General features: G+C 33.5%; 2 protein-coding genes across 3 annotated transcripts; one reads left to right on the top strand and one right to left on the bottom strand.

Moving 5' to 3' along the window:
• Positions 1-2026: 2026 nt before the first annotated feature.
• UGP3 (UDP-glucose pyrophosphorylase 3) lies at positions 2027-10921 on the top strand. Of its 2 annotated transcripts, XM_089723044.1 has the most exons (17): positions 2030-2915; positions 4111-4291; positions 4371-4520; positions 4639-4800; positions 4878-5050; positions 5141-5207; positions 5593-5759; positions 6166-6324; positions 6977-7068; positions 7168-7262; positions 8141-8218; positions 8419-8514; positions 8833-8907; positions 8983-9074; positions 9156-9318; positions 9682-9742; positions 10482-10921. In XM_089723044.1, exons 1-17 carry the CDS (start codon positions 2194-2196, stop codon positions 10592-10594), a joined length of 2646 nt encoding a protein of 881 aa, XP_089579170.1. In that variant the 5' UTR covers positions 2030-2193; the 3' UTR covers positions 10595-10921. The 2 variants fall into 2 exon arrangements, with proteins under 2 accessions (XP_037497955.1, XP_089579170.1); XM_037642027.2 differs by lacking the exons at positions 8983-9074; positions 9156-9318; positions 9682-9742; positions 10482-10921 and having other exon boundaries at positions 2027-2915; positions 8757-8895.
• A 540-nt stretch (positions 10922-11461) lies between these two features.
• Positions 11462-13943, bottom strand: LOC105645874 (U-box domain-containing protein 1). The gene is made up of 2 exons (XM_012231607.4): positions 12778-13943; positions 11462-12521 (listed from the first exon to the last, which is right to left on the bottom strand). Exons 1-2 carry the CDS (start codon positions 13941-13943, stop codon positions 11717-11719), a joined length of 1971 nt encoding a protein of 656 aa, XP_012086997.3. The 3' UTR covers positions 11462-11716.
• Between the last annotated feature and the right edge of the window lie 3145 nt (positions 13944-17088).

Genomic DNA, 17088 nt, shown 5'->3' with positions numbered 1-17088 from the left:
CGATTTCTCTTAGTCCTATTCAAGTTTTTCTATTTCTACCAAGACTAATTTATATTTTGATTGAGATAGTATTTTGGTAAAATTTTATGACGTAAAATTGATCTAGAAATACAATTTATTTCTATTTATCCAACTACTTATTAATTATTAATTATATAATTAATATAATTTCTTTTGGTGGTTTTCAATTCGCTTGGCTAGTTATGAGTTGATCTATCATTAGCTAGGGGAAAAAGCTAATGAACTTGAATGCAAAAAGTCAAGACCTTAGGATATGTTTGGTATGTTGTAATCAACTATATAATGAAATGAGAATTACATTATTTGGTTAATGTAATTGATATTATATATGTAATTTTCATTACTTAAATTGATGTAATATTATTGCATAAAAAAATTTATGTAAAGCTCATTACATTCCTCAAAACCCATAATTATTCTCAACCACCACTCCATCACCATCACCACCACCCCAACCACCAATCCACCACCACCTCAACCACTATTCCATCACCACCACCACCACATCATTATTAATTATTCTTTTGTATTGTTATAAGAATATGAAGAATGAAATGAAAAATCATTAAAAAGATCAAAATACATAATTTTGTATTATAATTTAATTTATTCAATGAAAAAATATAAAATTGTATTAAAAAAATAATTTTCAATGACTTTAACTTTTATTTTGTTACATAATATTTTTTTTCAGACTTAATTTTTTTTTAATTTCCTAGTCCAAATAGTTTCTATGTATAAATAGTCTTTAATAGCATGATATATAAAAAACTTTTGATTCAAATATATTTTTTTATTAATAATGATGTCGTGGTAATGGTGGTAGTGGTAGAGTAGTGGTTTTGGTGATAGTGATGGTAGTAGAGTAGTAGTTATGGCGGTGGTGGCAGTGATGGCGTGCTAATTATATTACATATTTACAAACAAATATAAAAATTGAATAACGATTACATTCCATAAACTTTCTCAGTTACGTTGCCAAACATAGTAATGAAATCTTAATTCTATTCCATTACATTATATTTTTCATTGCATTACATCTTTAATTATCTTGCATTACATCTTTAATTATCTTACATTACGCCAAACCAAATATAGCCTTATCTTAATTCCAATTCCAAATTTTAATGAGTACATTGTTTAATATAGGCATTTCAAATTTACATTGTTGAATTTTCTGTCCAACCTTCGAAATGGGTTAAACAGAAAAATAGAAGCTGCACTGGCATTTTGAGATAAAATTGGAAACTGAACAAATCCTAACTAAGGTTATTTCTTGAAGAGAGCATAAATATGGGTTTGGAATTTGCATAAGATTGACGGTAAATACAAGTTATGAGTATAATGCATAATTAATTAGAAACATGCATGTAATAATGTTTTTTTAAGAATTGAAAAAGAGAAATTCAAATTTAGATTTATTGTCATATGTCAGGTTGTATATGTTCTTACCATTGGACTCTATGCTTTAGTGTGCATACACGTAGTAATTATATATGCAAAGTGGAATTGAAAAAAAAAAAAAAATGACTTTGATTAAGATTCATACTAGTAACCTTACAATTTGGAAGTGATTTCAGTATCACTAACCTAAAGTTTATTGTCAAGATTGGGATTGAGATTTTTTTTTTTTTTTTCTTTGAACTATTAAAAATAATTATATAGTTATGAATTGTGCTAAATGCTAATTAGTCATTACCGTAACAACAAGGACGGGATTACCGAACTGACCGACTGCAAAATCATTTCTACTTGTAATCATGTGGGCTAAACCTTTTGGGCTAGGCTGTGATTCAACCCAGGCTAAAACTTGTAAACTAGAATTGGGCTGACCCTGAAAAATATGTCTTTAGTCCAAATGAAGGTCCAGCCCATTCTATTCTAGAACAATACATCAATAAAACGCAACAAAATCCAACGAACTACGGTGGAATATTCAATGAGACATAGGACCCACAGTCTCCTCCACAAAAACGGCAGACAGCCATCCAATGTAACATTGGCATCCACTCCGAACTTCCTAATAAATACCAATGGAAGATGTGATTTTTGGACTGTGGTTATGGATTGGTATATGCTTCAAGCATCTCTTCTTATCCTCCTCTTTATTTCCCTCTTCCTCTACCTCTCTGTGTCTCCAACTGAAATTCAGTTTCCTTCCTTGCTTTAGCTATGGCTGAAGCTAACGCTACTACTACTTCAAAGAGTCTCTCCTTTCTTCTATGTAACAATAACAGTAGCAGCAACAACACTTGCCTTTCTTCTTTTACCTCTAAAACGCTCTGTTTTTCTTTTCATTTCCAAAAACCTTCTCCTTTACTCTCTTTCCCTTCCTTTTCCTCTTCCACTCAACCTCCGCGCTCTTGCTATCCAGTTACGCGTGTAACTACTGTTCCTTTAGAATACGCGCTGCCAGCTCCTGACTCCAATTTCCACCTAGAAATCTCCCGCCTAAAATCTCTACGCTCCAAGCTCTCCGGTTTGAATTCTCTGGAGCAGAAGCTTTTACTCCTTGATTCTGATTCGCGAGTTAAACATTTTTTTAGTTCGCATAGAAATGGAGTTTCTAGAGCTGTAGCTCTGCTTAATTTGGACTTGCACGAGTTGTTTTTGCTCAAGTGTTTGGTTGCAGCAGGGCAAGAGCACGTGCTTAGCTTCGGGTTTGAGTTGGTGGAGAGTGAGGCGGAGTCGGCAAGGACTTCGGTGAAGAGCGCGCTTTATGCTTTGGTGGAGATGATTGAGAGTTTTGATTTGAGTGAGCATGGAGGAAAAGATAGTTTGCAGATGAGTCGTGGTGCGTTTTTTAATGAAGAGGAGATTGCGGACTTGAGAAAGTTGTTAAAGACTTTGGAAGAGATTGAACAATTCTATGATTGCGTTGGGGGTATCATTGGGTGAGTGAATCTCTTACCTTTTTTAGCTTTTACGCTTGAAATGTAGCTAATTCATTCTTCTTTTTGTGCATGATATTATCTTTTTCGTTCTCCTTTCTTCTGGTGATTGAATGTTATTGGTGCCATAGTGTTTGAATTGTTTGAGGAAGGATATTAGCCTCATCTGATTAACTTTGGATACGGTCAGATAATAGGATAGTAATAATGAAATGGAGATGCCTTTTTGTGGTTAGCATTTCGGATTTTAGTGTTTTCAGGAATACACTTGCTGGGAATACATGCTCATCGTGGGATTCTCTTAGCTGTTATGCCGACTTGCCAAGTGTCGATAATTACAAGATTAGCTATGTTATTTTATGCAGACAAGAACAAAGTGTGATGTCTGTAAATGAGCATTTTCAACTCCTGAGGATTAATAGCAAAAGATTGCACAACAAATCAACAGGGATGTGTTTGTTTTGTCTTATTGAGAAATATTTTGTCAGTCATTCTCAAAAAAGGGAAAAGGAAAAAAAGAAATATTGTCAGTTACCTGCCTAAAGTCATGTGGAAGTTTGATGTTGGTTAATCAACCAGTTTAAGTAGAGGATTTTCATTGGATTAATTTTATCGCAACCTTCCCTTCCCATTCCCTATATTCTAATCTATAGGGTATGCTATCAAACTTAATCTCTACTAAATTGGATTGGAATAAACTCGATCATTCAAGTCAAGTGGTGGATTTGAGTCACGAGTGGAGCAATCCCTTCTTATAATTGGAAAGAACACTATAGTCTCATCTCTTAATTACTTGATCAAGATGGTGAAATCAATTGAAGGCCGGAACTCTTAATGTCTAGATTGAGTTCAAGTTTATGCGAGTTCCATGTGAATGCCCTCACAGCTATGCGACTTCCTAAAGAAAACTGCAGTCATAGTTTATAAACCACTCCTTTGCTTTTAAAGTTTTGTTGGAGTTGTTATAGGTTTATGTTTGAGTTTGTTTGGGTGGAGAACAAGGAAAGGATTACCATTAGAGACTTTTCAAATATAGGAAAGTTACTTGAACAGTTGAACTATTATTCACATGTGTCTTAATTTTCATCTTCTCAAATTGATTGTAACGTTCATTTATTTGAATTTTTGCTGTTCAGAAATCATAAGGTTGATATTGGAAGATTAATAAATTAAAAAATTTATGATATTCTTGCTGCAGATATCAGATAATGGTGCTGGAACTTCTTGCCCAGTCAACTTCTGAGATGCACGCAACAAATTGGTCCCAGCACATACAAGAATCAATGGAATGTCAGTTTTTGGAAATTCATGCACCTAATGTAATTGACCTTTCAAAAAATACAGAATATGCATCTCAAGCAGCTCTGTGGGGAATTGAGGTTAGCACCCAAAAATTGTTGTGTCAATGCAAAAAATATTGCTAAGTGTTTCTAGAATAATAAGATCTTATTCTTTTAGGGTTTGCCAGGTCTAGGAGAAATTTATCCTCTGGGCGGTTCAGCAGACCGGCTTGGTTTGGTTGATCCAGACACAGGTGAATGTCTTCCTGCTGCAATGCTTCCTTATTGTGGACGGACTTTATTGGAAGGCCTTATAAGAGATCTTCAGGTATAAGAGCTTTGTTTCCAATTGTGGAAATATTTGCTTTTGAACTTTGATGTTTAACTAAGGAAAGCAAGCGTTATAGTTTAGACGCTTATGATATACATATGTAATTTTGTGATAGGCTCGAGAGTTCTTGTACTTCAAGTTGTATGGAAAACAATGTATCACCCCTGTTGCGATCATGACAAGTTCAGCTAAGAATAACCACAAGCATATCACTTCTCTATGTGAAAGACTCAGCTGGTTTGGAAGAGGCCAATCCAGTTTCCAACTTTTTGAGCAGGTTTATATTTTTTTTTTTTTCTTGCTGTGTTAATTATTATTGCATTTCATTTTGAAACAAGTTCTGTCAATTCCCAGCCTCTTGTTCCCGCTGTTGGTGCGGAAGATGGGCAATGGTTGGTAACAAAACCTTTCACACCTGTTTCCAAGCCTGGTGGACATGGTGTTATTTGGAAACTTGCATATGATAAAGGCATCTTTGAGTGGCTTTATGGTCATGGAAGAAAGGGTGCAACCGTTCGACAAGTCAGGTTAGCTCTTTTCTAGCATATTGAAATATACTATGTTTTTGATTGTTACCATCAAATTTTCATTTTTATATTGAACTGGTGAAACTGCAGCAATGTTGTGGCTGCTACAGACTTGACCCTTTTGGCATTGGCGGGGATTGGTTTACGCCATGGAAAGGTGGGGTCTCAACTATGTTTGCGTGTGTCAAGTTCTCTTGCTCTATGTGCAATGGCACTCATAACATAGTATATACAGATACTGACATAGGTGATTTTAAATTAAGCGATCCATTACTGGTTGATGCCCCTGACATCATAAGGTTTCTATATATGCCCTATACTTAACTCCGTTTGTCTGCATACTGCCTTATAATGTTCTCTCTGATTGAGGTGCTAGAATTAGAAAGACCAAGTTAAATATGTTATTTTGTGGAGATGCTTATATAAGTTGTCTTTAGAAACTGAAATTAAATGCAGATTAGTAGTTGTGTCTCTTGTCGATATTGTTTAGGGCTAAATCTTTTTCAGCTTATCTTAGTCATTACATATTGTGCATGTAACAGAAACTTGGCTTTGCATCTTGTAAGCGTAATTTGGGGGCTACAGAAGGTATAAATGTCCTTTTGGAGAAGAAGACTCTTGATGGGAAGTGGGCTTATGGTTTGTCATGCATTGAGTACACAGAGTTTGATAAGTTTGGAATCACAAGTGCACCTCACTCCTCTAACAGGTAAGCATTGATTTGGTTACGTAAACGTTTTATTCTGACATGCTTTATGCTTTAAACTACGGATAATATCTTTAGGCGCACAATTTTAATGACTATTTAAAATCCCATAATTTGCAATGTTCCTCTATTGTGAGGAGTACTTGAATGAAACTTGATTATATTTCCCCTTTCCAGAAGTTTGTAGATGCTGGTATAGGACCTATATGGTAACTGTTGAGGCATCCTCTTTAGCATGGTAGTATCTATATTACTGGGCTGTGCTATTTTTGATGGTGTATCATCAATGAAATTATGATGTCTTTATCATCTATCCACTTGGCACATCATGCTTTCTGCTTCTTTGTTAATGCATTTTAAGCTAAGAGTTTCAGAAATGTGTAACTTCACTTTTGTTTTTCCTGTTAAGTTTGCAGGTGGAATTCCCTGCCAATACAAACATTCTCTATGTGGATCTACCCTCTGTGGAGACCATTGCATCAAGCAATACTGAAAAGAGTTTACCAGGCATGGTAATCAATACAAAGAAGGAAATTACATACGAGGACCATTTCGGGAACTGTCATAGGTATATGTTCTTCTTAGTGACAGGCTTTTTGCTATTTCTATGTCCTTCCTTTCATGGATGCGCCTAAAGTTGTTATATCCACAAGTTCATCTATCCTTTTGAATAAATCATATATTATTGAAGATATTCTGCATAATCAGTATCTCTTGCAAGGGTAAAATATGCACCTTTATGACAAGCAGATAATTTTTTATGTATAAACTAAATAATTATACTTTGAATTTTTTGCTTTAAGTGCAAACAGTTTGACTTTGGAATTAGGACAAGTACACTCTGGACAGGGATAAAACATAGGGAAATTGTCTGGGTAGGCATAATGCAAGGCATTTGATTTAAATGCATATATGCTGCAGGATTTGGAAATTTGCATTAATAATCAATCCTAGGTATAAACATTGAGGTTTTCTCTTTTGCCTCCCCAACTTAAAGGTGATTTTCCATATTTAGTAATTTGATATATCGTTGACGTGGAACTTTTTTCTCCCTTCTTTTGGGGATGGTGTTATTTGGCTCAACTGTTTCTATAGATATTCTATTGATGAGGGGAACCATCCATAGTGTGTAGTCATTCATCTTTCTCTTTGGAATTATGTTACTCGCTAGTTGTTTCCACAGATGCATTTATGCTGACTAATTATCTTTTAATATGCAGTGTCTCTGGTGGCCGGCTGGAATGTACCATGCAAAATATTGCAGATAATTTTTTGAATACCTACTTATCAAGATCTTATCAGGGAGTTGAAGGTATAATTATAGTTCTTCTCTGCCTAAAATTGCAATATAACATGTTCATTTCATGTTACGTGTATTATGTTGATAAAAATCTTGGCAATACATCTACAGATAAGCTGGATACTTTTATTGTGTATAATGAACGAAGAAGGGTTACGTCATCAGCTAAGAGAAAGAGAAAACATACAGACAATTCTTTGCACCAGGTTATAATTTTCTGATTATAAAATCCATGCTATTACGGGACAAATAAAAGTAACAAATGATGATGTCTTTTCTTTTTGAATTCTAGATATTGACTGGCTGCTATGTCTTCTATCTCCCTGTTTATCAGCATTCTTTTACTTCTGGTTTTCTCCCTCTTAACCTAATTATTAAGTCCAGAACAAAGCTGGCAAGTGAAAAACAACTAACTTTTTTTTTTTTCACTCTCAATCAGCTGTAGACCTCATACCATTAATAGTCACTCTAAACCCTTAAATTTCATTTTAATAGAATCCTCTTCAATTAACCATCCAAACAGCCTTTAATACCTCAAATTCCTAGCTGTCCCAGAAAACTCAACACTGATATTCTTATTGCGCCTATAAACTACACCTCATCCCTGCTACTTTTGTAATGCCGAATACAACACATATTTCTATACATGTTCTGCCACTTAAATCATCAAAACTTCCAAAGATCTCATTTTTACTGCTGCCGCAAAATTCTATGACCATAGCTTGACACTGTGCTTCTAGAGAACCTTTTATTTGTTCTTGCCTTCAGACATAATCAAAGGAATTCAACACCCAGAAACTGTCTACAGATTAGGGTAGTCTATCTTGATGCTTTTTATCTTTCTGAGTAGATAATTATTCTATGATCATTATTTGGTTTGAGGTTCATGTATTTGAATGAGTGGATTTTTTACAATTGATGCACCACTTATGTTTAGTGCTTAAACTTGCGTGAGTGTCCCCAATTCTTGTAATGGAACTCTCTTGGAAACTAACTTAAAGTTAAAAAATTGTGACATACTAGTCAACTTGATATAATGTTATTCCTCTAGTGTTAATTTTTTTCAGTTTGGATCCATGTGCAGACCCCAGATGGTTCACTCCTAGATATCTTTCGGAATGCTTATGATCTTCTTTCCCATTGTGATATTGAACTTCCAGAGGTAGTTTCTTCTGTCTCCTACAATATTAGAACCCAAACTTGTCTCTGTTGAATTGAGGTCAATGTTTCCTCATACTTTGTATCATTATCGCTAATGTTCTTGTTCATCATTATCATATGTTCATCTGACAGCCTTGCAATATATATATTAATCTCCTTTTGAAGTGATTCCATAATAAGGTTTCTCTTTATTCTTTGCAGATTAAAGGTAATGATGCATATGTTGATTCTGGACCACCATTTCTAATATTTCTGCACCCTGCTCTTGGCCCACTTTGGAATGTTACAAGACAAAAGGTAAGCTTATTTTGGCTAGGGCTATATTCCATAGTTTGTCTGCAATTAGGTCTGTCCTTACTTTGTTTTTATTTGTTCTATGATGTTATTAAGTGTATGCTCCATCTCCAACAGTTAGTGGGCTTATCTATTATAGGCATACAGGAAGCCTTTTAGGCCACTAGTTTTTCATCATGCAAAAGCTTTGTTATGCATTCTTTGCAGTTGAATACTTGTTTCATGAAGTATCTTTCTTCAACTAGGTATCATAATTTGGTGCTGATATCCTTTACCAAAAGTTGGCCAACGAACTCTGATTATGAATTTTCTGCTTTCCAGTTCCATAAAGGATCCATTTCTGAGGGCTCTGAGCTACAAGTTGAGGTTGCAGAGTTCTTATGGAGGAATGTTGAGGTTATAGCATTTTGATCAACAGTAAATTTAGGCATGCTAGTTATTGCTCTTAGGCTCATCTGTTTTCCTTTGCAGCTTGATGGGAGTTTAATTGTTATTGCTGCAAATATCATGGGCTCAACCAGGATTGATGCAAATGGTGAGCCAATATTGCAGTATGGACACAGGTATGAAATGACTGTTTGCAATCCAATTTCAAATATGGTAATGATCAAATCCGTAGGTCCTTAATCAGTTTATTTGTCTAGGTGTGGAAGATGTAGACTGCAAAATGTCAAAGTTGTTAATGAAGGGATTGACTGGAGTTCTGGAGAAAATGTATACTGGAAACACAAAGTACAGCGGTTTGAGGCGTGTAAAGTTATTCTACATGGAAATGCAGAATTTGAGGCCAATAACGTTACCCTAGAGGTTAGACTAACAAAACAACATTGTTTTGTCTGCATAGATTGAATTGATTGTTCAACTTATATGGAGAGTAAATTATATAGATTGGCAGTAATCATTTCTTGCTAAGAATTAGGACCAACTGTTAGAGATCCTGAATAAAATTTCTTCTATTGAAATCAATAATTAATCAATTGCATCCATTAATTTCAAATAAAAGCCACCTTCGAAAAGAAAAACTGATGGGTATGAATTGACCCAGTTGACTGAGTTGAATTTGGTTATTAAATGCTAATTCTTTGCTTGATAGATTTATCTCTTGCTAGTGTTGTACTAAAGAACTTACGTGGCTCCACCTTTTTTTTTTTTTTTTTTTTTGGTTTGTAGGGTAATCATGTATTTGAAGTTCCAGATGGCTACAAAATGCAGGTCAAATCAGGAAATTCAGGTACATACTCTTTGGTATCATAATACCTTTCACATTAGTACATAGTGTTTCCAGCATTTGAGCCGCCCAATGTGCACCCACACTCACAAGAGGCAAGGGAAGTTTACAGTGTAGAAAATCCTAGATCAAATAGATGGTCTTAAGCACTAAATCACGAAGTGAAGGTGGCTGTACATATCTTAGAAAGTTGGTAATTGAAAAATACAACTTTATAATGCTTGTTGTTGAGAGTGGTGATCAAAATGCAACGAAATGTGCATTTTTCTTCAAGGAGTTTATTTACTGTGGTTTTTTTTTTACTTATTTCTAGTTTCTACTGAAACACCAACTCTAATATTTAAAAAGAAATGGTAAGCAGCCATTGGATTAGTAGTGGCAGTGGAGTGCATATATATCTTGTAATGCAAGAGGTATGGAAAAAAGAGGGAATTTCTGATACCTCAGGGGTGTAAACAAGCCGAGCCGAGCTCAAACCTGCCAGGCGGACTCAATGAAAGCTAAAGCTCGAGGCTCGAGGCTCAAGTTCAACTTGAAAAATTTTAACCTCGATAAGGCTCAAAGAGTTTTTGAGCTGAACGGCATTAGGCTCGAGCCGACTTTTTTAGAGCCGAGCTCAAATAGCTCTCAAGCCGGCTCGGCTTATTCACGCCTCTATTTGTCATTATAACCCATTAATGCATCCTTCATAACGAAATGAAACCTCAAAATCAACTCATTATCACCTTTGATTATTCCACAGGCTTGGAAGTCCAGCTCAACCGCATAGAACCAAGCATGATGGGCAGTGGAAGCTGGTTCTGGAACTACAAGTTAAAGGGCACAAACATTCAGCTGGAATTGGTGGAACTTTAAAATATTTAACCTTCTCTAATATTAATATGTGAATCATGGTTCACAAATTGGAGTTCGAGCTTTATCTTAATAATGTATGATCGGTTGTAACGTAAGTTAAACCAGGAACTCGCCCTTTGCCGTATGATTGGTTCTAACATAAGTTAAACCATCCAAGTCTAGGATCTTTTTTTTTTTTTTTTTTTCAGTCGGAGCATTATAAAGCCGGTAGGGTTCCGGCTAGCTGTTGTGATTTGTATTTTTTTGTGTTGAGTTATCGTAGTAAATCCATTGTATATTTGAATAATGTAAGGAATTAAAGCAATAAAATTTATGCATTTTTTTAAATTTCTTTTTTATTATTACTCAATTTAGTTTGCATCAGCAAAGTCATTTAGCTTCGATTTTATTTTAATAGTTAATATTATTAAATATTTATGGATATTTTATGTCCTGGATTAGGACCGTAAATAAGACAAGTCGTTCGGGAAGTGCTCGATAAAGCTCGCTCGAGCTCGAAATAAGTCATTAGCTCACAAGATGGCTCATGAGCCAGCTCCTATGCAGTTTTAGTGAATGGCTCAGAAAATTACACTTCATAGGGTAGGCCTCTTCTATTCTATATTGAGCTGAGCTCACGAGCTAGCGTTGTTGAGCAGAGTCGAACTCACGAGCTAGTTTAATAAGCTAAAATCAATTAAAATTTATATTAAAACGTCATTTTAGTTCAATAGATTTCAAGTTCGAACTCGGCTTGTTTATTATTGTCGAGCTGTGCTCGAGCTCACTAAAGCTTGGCTCATCTTGGCTCATCTTGGCTCGGCTTGACTTGTTTACGGGCTTATCCCAAACTAAAAAATACCATACTAATTGGAAAAAAAATATCCAAAAAAAATTACTTTATTATCATGTAAGAAATAGGGACTAGCAACATTTAAATACAAAATTGAATTTACACGAACAAAAGCTCTTGCAAACATTTTATTCATCCCAATCCAATAGGATGCCATATACAATGCCAAAAATTCCATAAACCAAACTATAAAATTTGAGATCGACTACAAATCAACAAATGAACACAAGGTATAAGAATTTATATGATCATAATGTGCACTTGGTTCAGGTTTTTTCTGCTGTCTTCTGTTATCCAACAGGATTATGAGTTTGAGAGCAGAACCTACTGAGTAATCTAAGCAATGCATCAGCTTTTCTTCTAGCTTTCAAAGATCCATCAGCAGATAAACTCTGAAGCGAAGGAATACTCCGTGGATTAATCAAAAGGCGATTGGCAACTTCTTCTCCTCCATCTCTGCACAATCCTAACAAAATTGTTATAGAATTCTCCTTCCCTTTCGCCGACCCAAATCTCAAAAGATCTATCAGGAGAGGAACCAAAACTCTACTTTCCCTTATCTCCTTCAACCCTTGAGAACAACCTAATAGTAAAGACAGAACAGCTAAGACATCATCCGTTACGCCTGCCTTATCATCCATTAATAGTTCAATTAGCAAAGGAATTGCTCCTGAAATTACAACACTTGCCTTATTAGCATTATAAACTGCAAGATTGAATAATGCACTTGCAGCATCCCTTTTTCCTGCTGTTGTGCCTTCTCTTAGTAAGCTAACCAAGGCAGGAATGGCTCGGGGACGAGCCCCGATTGTTACTTTACAGTCATTTATCATTGATAGGCTAAAGATTGCTGCTGCTGCATTTTCCCTTGCCTCCATAGTTTTGCCTGATTCAAGAACATTTACTATGTTGTCTATTGCACCTGCTGCCATTATTAGAGTCTTGTTGTTGTCATATATAGAAAGGTTAAGTAAGGCAGTAACTGCGTTTTCTTGAATTCTGGGATCACTAGAACTTAGTAGTGTCACTAGAAATGGTATGGCTCCTGCCTCTGCAATTATCCTTCTATTGTCCATGCCAGTTTTGGCTAATAACCTGAGACCACATTTAATAAAACTGAAAATTAATTGCTGAAAATTTTGGAAACTGAACTTTAAGCACTGGATGATATGATTTCTAAATTTGTATACTGCAAATTTGTTTTCAGTGTAGAATTTAAGTTAGAAACTGTATTCTGAAAGCTGAATAATATAACTGCTAGAAGTTTTGAAAAATTCTAGCAAAATAAGTGTTATGGAACATTTATAAATTAGAACAAAAACACTGAAAATTTTACATTATGAAATACCACCTGAGTTCATAAGCTGCTTGCCTCTGAATTTCCAGGGACCCCATTGCAAGTTTACCCACCAAAAATTCTGCAGTCATTTTGACAGCATCTGAAGCAGCTTTTGTTGCAGAAATGTGATCGATAGCTTTTTCGCTTAACTTCTTCTTGTCGTTGCTGCTTCTCTCCAATTCTGGGGAAGATGAAGAAGAGTAATCATCTACTAATGGAATATTATTATCTTGGCACCATTGATGGACAAGGCTCTTCAATGCATAATTTGGTACCAGAGCCATATGAATTAGTCTTTGCCCACTGTTCGGACAAGTATGATGCCCTGCATTGATCCATTGAGCAATAGAATTCCGGTCATAAGTATGCCCTGATGCTACAATCACAGGATCTTTCATTAAGTCAAGAGAAATCGGACACCGGAATTCATCAGGAATATTTGGTAGTATGGCATGAGAAGAAGAAGAAGAAGAAGAAGAAAAGTCTACATTTCTATTCGCAGACTCTTCTTGTATCTTCTCATTTATCTCTTTGTTGCAAAAGATCATGGACTTGGAATATCTAAGAAGTGATATAAGATTGTTTATATTGGATATCACAATTAGTCCTCCTGTGCCTGCCTGATTCTTTGCTTCTGCTTCAAGCTTCAAGATTTCTTCGTCCAAATCCAAAGAACTTGTCAATCCAATACTACTTAAAACTTGTTTAACTCTGTCAAAATCAAGAAACCCTTTATTTTTTCTGTTCTTGTCATTATTCCAAGCCATTATTTGTAAAACCTCTTCTTTTCTTTGAACTTCTTTAGGGTCAAGTATCAAATCTACTCTTTTTGCTTGCTTATGAAGTAACTCAACTTGTTCTTTAGTATCTGCCATTAAACTAAGCAAGCTTAAAGGTAGAATATCAAGTGCTCTTCCCATTTCTTTCACTAACACATTAAACTGATTTGATAAAAACTCAGTTCTTATCAAACCCCAAACACAGCTACCATCTTTACATTCTTGAATCAAGAACTTGACTTTTCGAATAACCGAAAAAAGCTCAGTTAGACATAGAATACAGGATGGAGGGAGAGGATTATTTGTTTCTTGTAAATCTTCAAATAAAGAAGAAAGAAGCTTAATTCTTCTTATCATTCTTGAAATGTTTCTAACCTGGATAAAAGGAAGCTTCTCCATTGAAGTAATTTCATTAGATATATGAATTAGTGATTCTAACAGAGACCCAGTTGGCAAAATACTAGAAGAAATTTTTAGAGAAGGGAAAGGTATAAGATCCATAGAACCTAGCTAGCTGAGCTAGTACTGAGTTGGTTTCTGTTCAAGAATCGTTATTTATTATTAAGTTTTTAATTTGTTAATTAGGATTAAGTTTTTAGATTATTACTTTAATGGATTGTTTTATTGGGATAAATATAAATACATTCATTATTTCTTTGATTACCAAGAAATTATTAGATTATTTTGCATGGATTTTTGACTCTTTCTTTTTGTATACAGTTAACACAAGAGACAAGGAGGAGGACGGTGAAAGATGAAGAAGACTTATTGGGTTGCTGCCATTTGGAGGGATTTCCGGATTCAATGATTTATATATATAAATGAAGGTTGAAGAAGGAAAAAAAAAAAAAAAAAATTCTAGTTGCTTGGTAGAAGACAATTTGTGAGTCCAAATTTTGAATGTCTTGTTAGGTTAACTTTGAGGATTGGGTACCCAAACCTTAAACAAGGATTTTAAGCACTACAATCTTGACCTTTTGGAGTTTGTAAAGTACCCAATGAATCAGCTGAAAGGCAAGTGAAAATCTAAAGAATAAAAAATCATTTCAACAAAATCAAGAAGTTTAATTTATTTTGCATATATATGGGTTTTGTGTCTTAATTATAAATTAGCACTTCCCTCCTGATTGCATGTGTTTCTTTCTGCGATCCTTCTTTGTACTAGATAGACAGTAATCTTAGACATTCTTGGATTAACCTGTCATCTAATGTTCTTTATTTAAAAGTTAAAATTATATATATATTCAGTGAATTGAAAATGGTTAACCAGAATCAATTTTGACTGCCAAAAGCAACAAAGGAAGCCCTTCTCGAAAACTTAAATATTTTCAAACAATTATGAAACCTTTGCAAATAGTTGCTTTTTTCTTAGAATAGATTTGTGAGTTGATACAGATCAGTCTTCTGCCATAAAAAAGAAAAGAAAAGAAAAGAAAAGAAAGGAAAAGAAAAGTTAGTATAAAGAAGGGAAGGGAGGAAGAAATATTATCCATGGAAATGGAATGGCCTTTGCCGCAAAATATCTGTTACTTGTTAGAGAAAGTGATGCAAGTATAATGCCAAGAGGATGAAAACAAAATTTAGCTAAGCTAGGCCCTCATTTCTCACAAATCTTTTATTTTATAGGATTTTCTGTACAACTTTTAGGAACAATTTTCTTTTTTTTATGATTATAATTAATATGGAAAAATATTTTTCTATTGAGAAAATTATATATTACAATTCATGAATTTACTATTATTAAGTTAAAATCAACAAAAAAAATATAAAGATGGAAATTTAAAATTCCATCACTGAAAAATTATTTAAACAAGATCAATTCAATCCATTTTTCTCTCCTTCTGGAGAGTCAAATGTTGAAACTTGTGAATGTTTTTATTTAAATGGTGGATGTGTTTTTGGAACACCAACTTTCAAACTCGAGCTACAACCCCCGACACAAAATATCACAAATAGTATATTAGTTACACTTATCATGATTCGATTTATTTTTAGTCGAATCAAATTTATAACCACGGTTTACGGAGAATTTGAAATAAATCAAATTATAAAAGACATTCAAACTTATTAAATATATGAATATATTAAATTCGATTTGATTTGATCAACAATTTGGCAACAGATTAAAAGAATTTGATTTTTTATGGCCATCTCCATTTAATACTTTTTAATGCTTGAATTTGATTTTCTGATTTCTATAAAAGTAAAAAATTAAAATAATAATTTTTAATATTTTCAACTAATAAAATTATCCTATTATTAGAAGTAAAAATTATTATTTTGTTCTTTTTTACTACAAGTTTTAATATTTTAAATTATTTCGGTGCAAATTTAAGGTGATAAATAATTGTACAAAAGTTTTTTTAGATAAATTATATGTCGTAATTAATATAATTATTGCTTAAAGTTTAAGATTAATTTTAAATAATTAAATACTTCAATTTGTGTAATATAATAAGAAAAAATATTATGAACATAATTTATTTATTAATGCTTATATTTTCAGCTTCATTTGATTGGATTTCAATTGGAAAATTCATGAACAACCGTAATTAACAATACCCTTAATTGGAGAAAAACAAACGAGCATAAGTGGACCATAAAAATATTTGGGCCGGCCCATTATTCAGCTCCATCTTGCTTTATGCGCACCTAAAGTGGAGCGTGTCAAACACTAATCCGATATGTCAGTATTCAGAATTCAATGCTTCGACCATACTTGAGTGATCATAAAATTTAATAATTAACTTTGCAAATAATTCCTTTCAAAAAAAAAAAAACTTAGCTAATAATTTAATAATTTTTATAAATAATATAAAATTTAAATTTAAATACTTATAATAAAAAATTTTAATTTGCTTTTATTAAAATTTTTAAATAAATTAATTAATTGAAAATTTAAATATTACAAGATATTTAATGAATATCACCTTAATTTATTGAATAAGCATAATGGCACGTGTGACACAAATTGATAATTGCCCCTTTAGGCTTTAAGGGGCAATGTTTCAATCATGCGAAAGGATGGGCCATTAAAGAAGTGCACTTCTTGAAGGACAATTGAACCATTATCATTGTCCCTCTTCCACTCCCTGCCACAAATATTTTTGAAGTGATATCTTTCCTTTTCTTTTACCAATAAAGCCATTGAAATAATAATAATAATAATAATAGAGTTCATCAATTTTTTTTACTGTAAAATATTTATTTATAAGGAATAATTTTATATTAATAAATTATAAAATAAAAATATATCTTGAATATAATTTTTTAAATGATTAAACATAAAAAAAAAAAACAACCTAAACACTGAAAGGTAAAAAATATAAAATTAAATGCCAAAAATAATTTTCCATTTATGTAATAACATAATTTAATATTGGTTATATTAGATGACAAGGAAATGCAATGGAGAGAAACATTACAAGCGTAGTGTAACAGTGAAATTTCCAGTGGCTCCACTAGTTGATGATAGATTCCCAACTGGTCTTTTCAATTATGCTTTTTTTTTTTTTTTTACTCAAAGTTTTCAATTTTGTGGATA

This window comes from Jatropha curcas, chromosome 6 (genome assembly GCF_041381405.1).
Source record: "Jatropha curcas cultivar XTBG-Jc1 chromosome 6, XTBG_Jcur_1.0, whole genome shotgun sequence".
NCBI lineage: Eukaryota > Viridiplantae > Streptophyta > Magnoliopsida > Malpighiales > Euphorbiaceae > Jatropha > Jatropha curcas.
This window is presented reverse-complemented; position numbering and strand designations above follow the sequence as displayed.

Bases quoted from the DNA above. Each gene is read 5' to 3' on its own strand.
- LOC105645874 (XM_012231607.4), bottom strand. From the start codon at position 13,943: ATGGAGAAGCTTCCTTTTATCCAGGTTAGAAACATTTCAAGAATGATA. The intron at 12,522-12,777 runs GTGGTATTTCAT...ATGTGGTCTCAG, and splicing joins CAAGCAGCTTATGAACTCAG to GTTATTAGCCAAAACTGGCA.
- UGP3 (XM_089723044.1), top strand. From the start codon at position 2,194: ATGGCTGAAGCTAACGCTACTACTACTTCAAAGAGTCTCTCCTTTCTT. The intron at 8,908-8,982 runs GTTATAGCATTT...TTTCCTTTGCAG, and splicing joins TCTTATGGAGGAATGTTGAG to CTTGATGGGAGTTTAATTGT. The intron at 9,075-9,155 runs GTATGAAATGAC...TTATTTGTCTAG, and splicing joins ATATTGCAGTATGGACACAG to GTGTGGAAGATGTAGACTGC.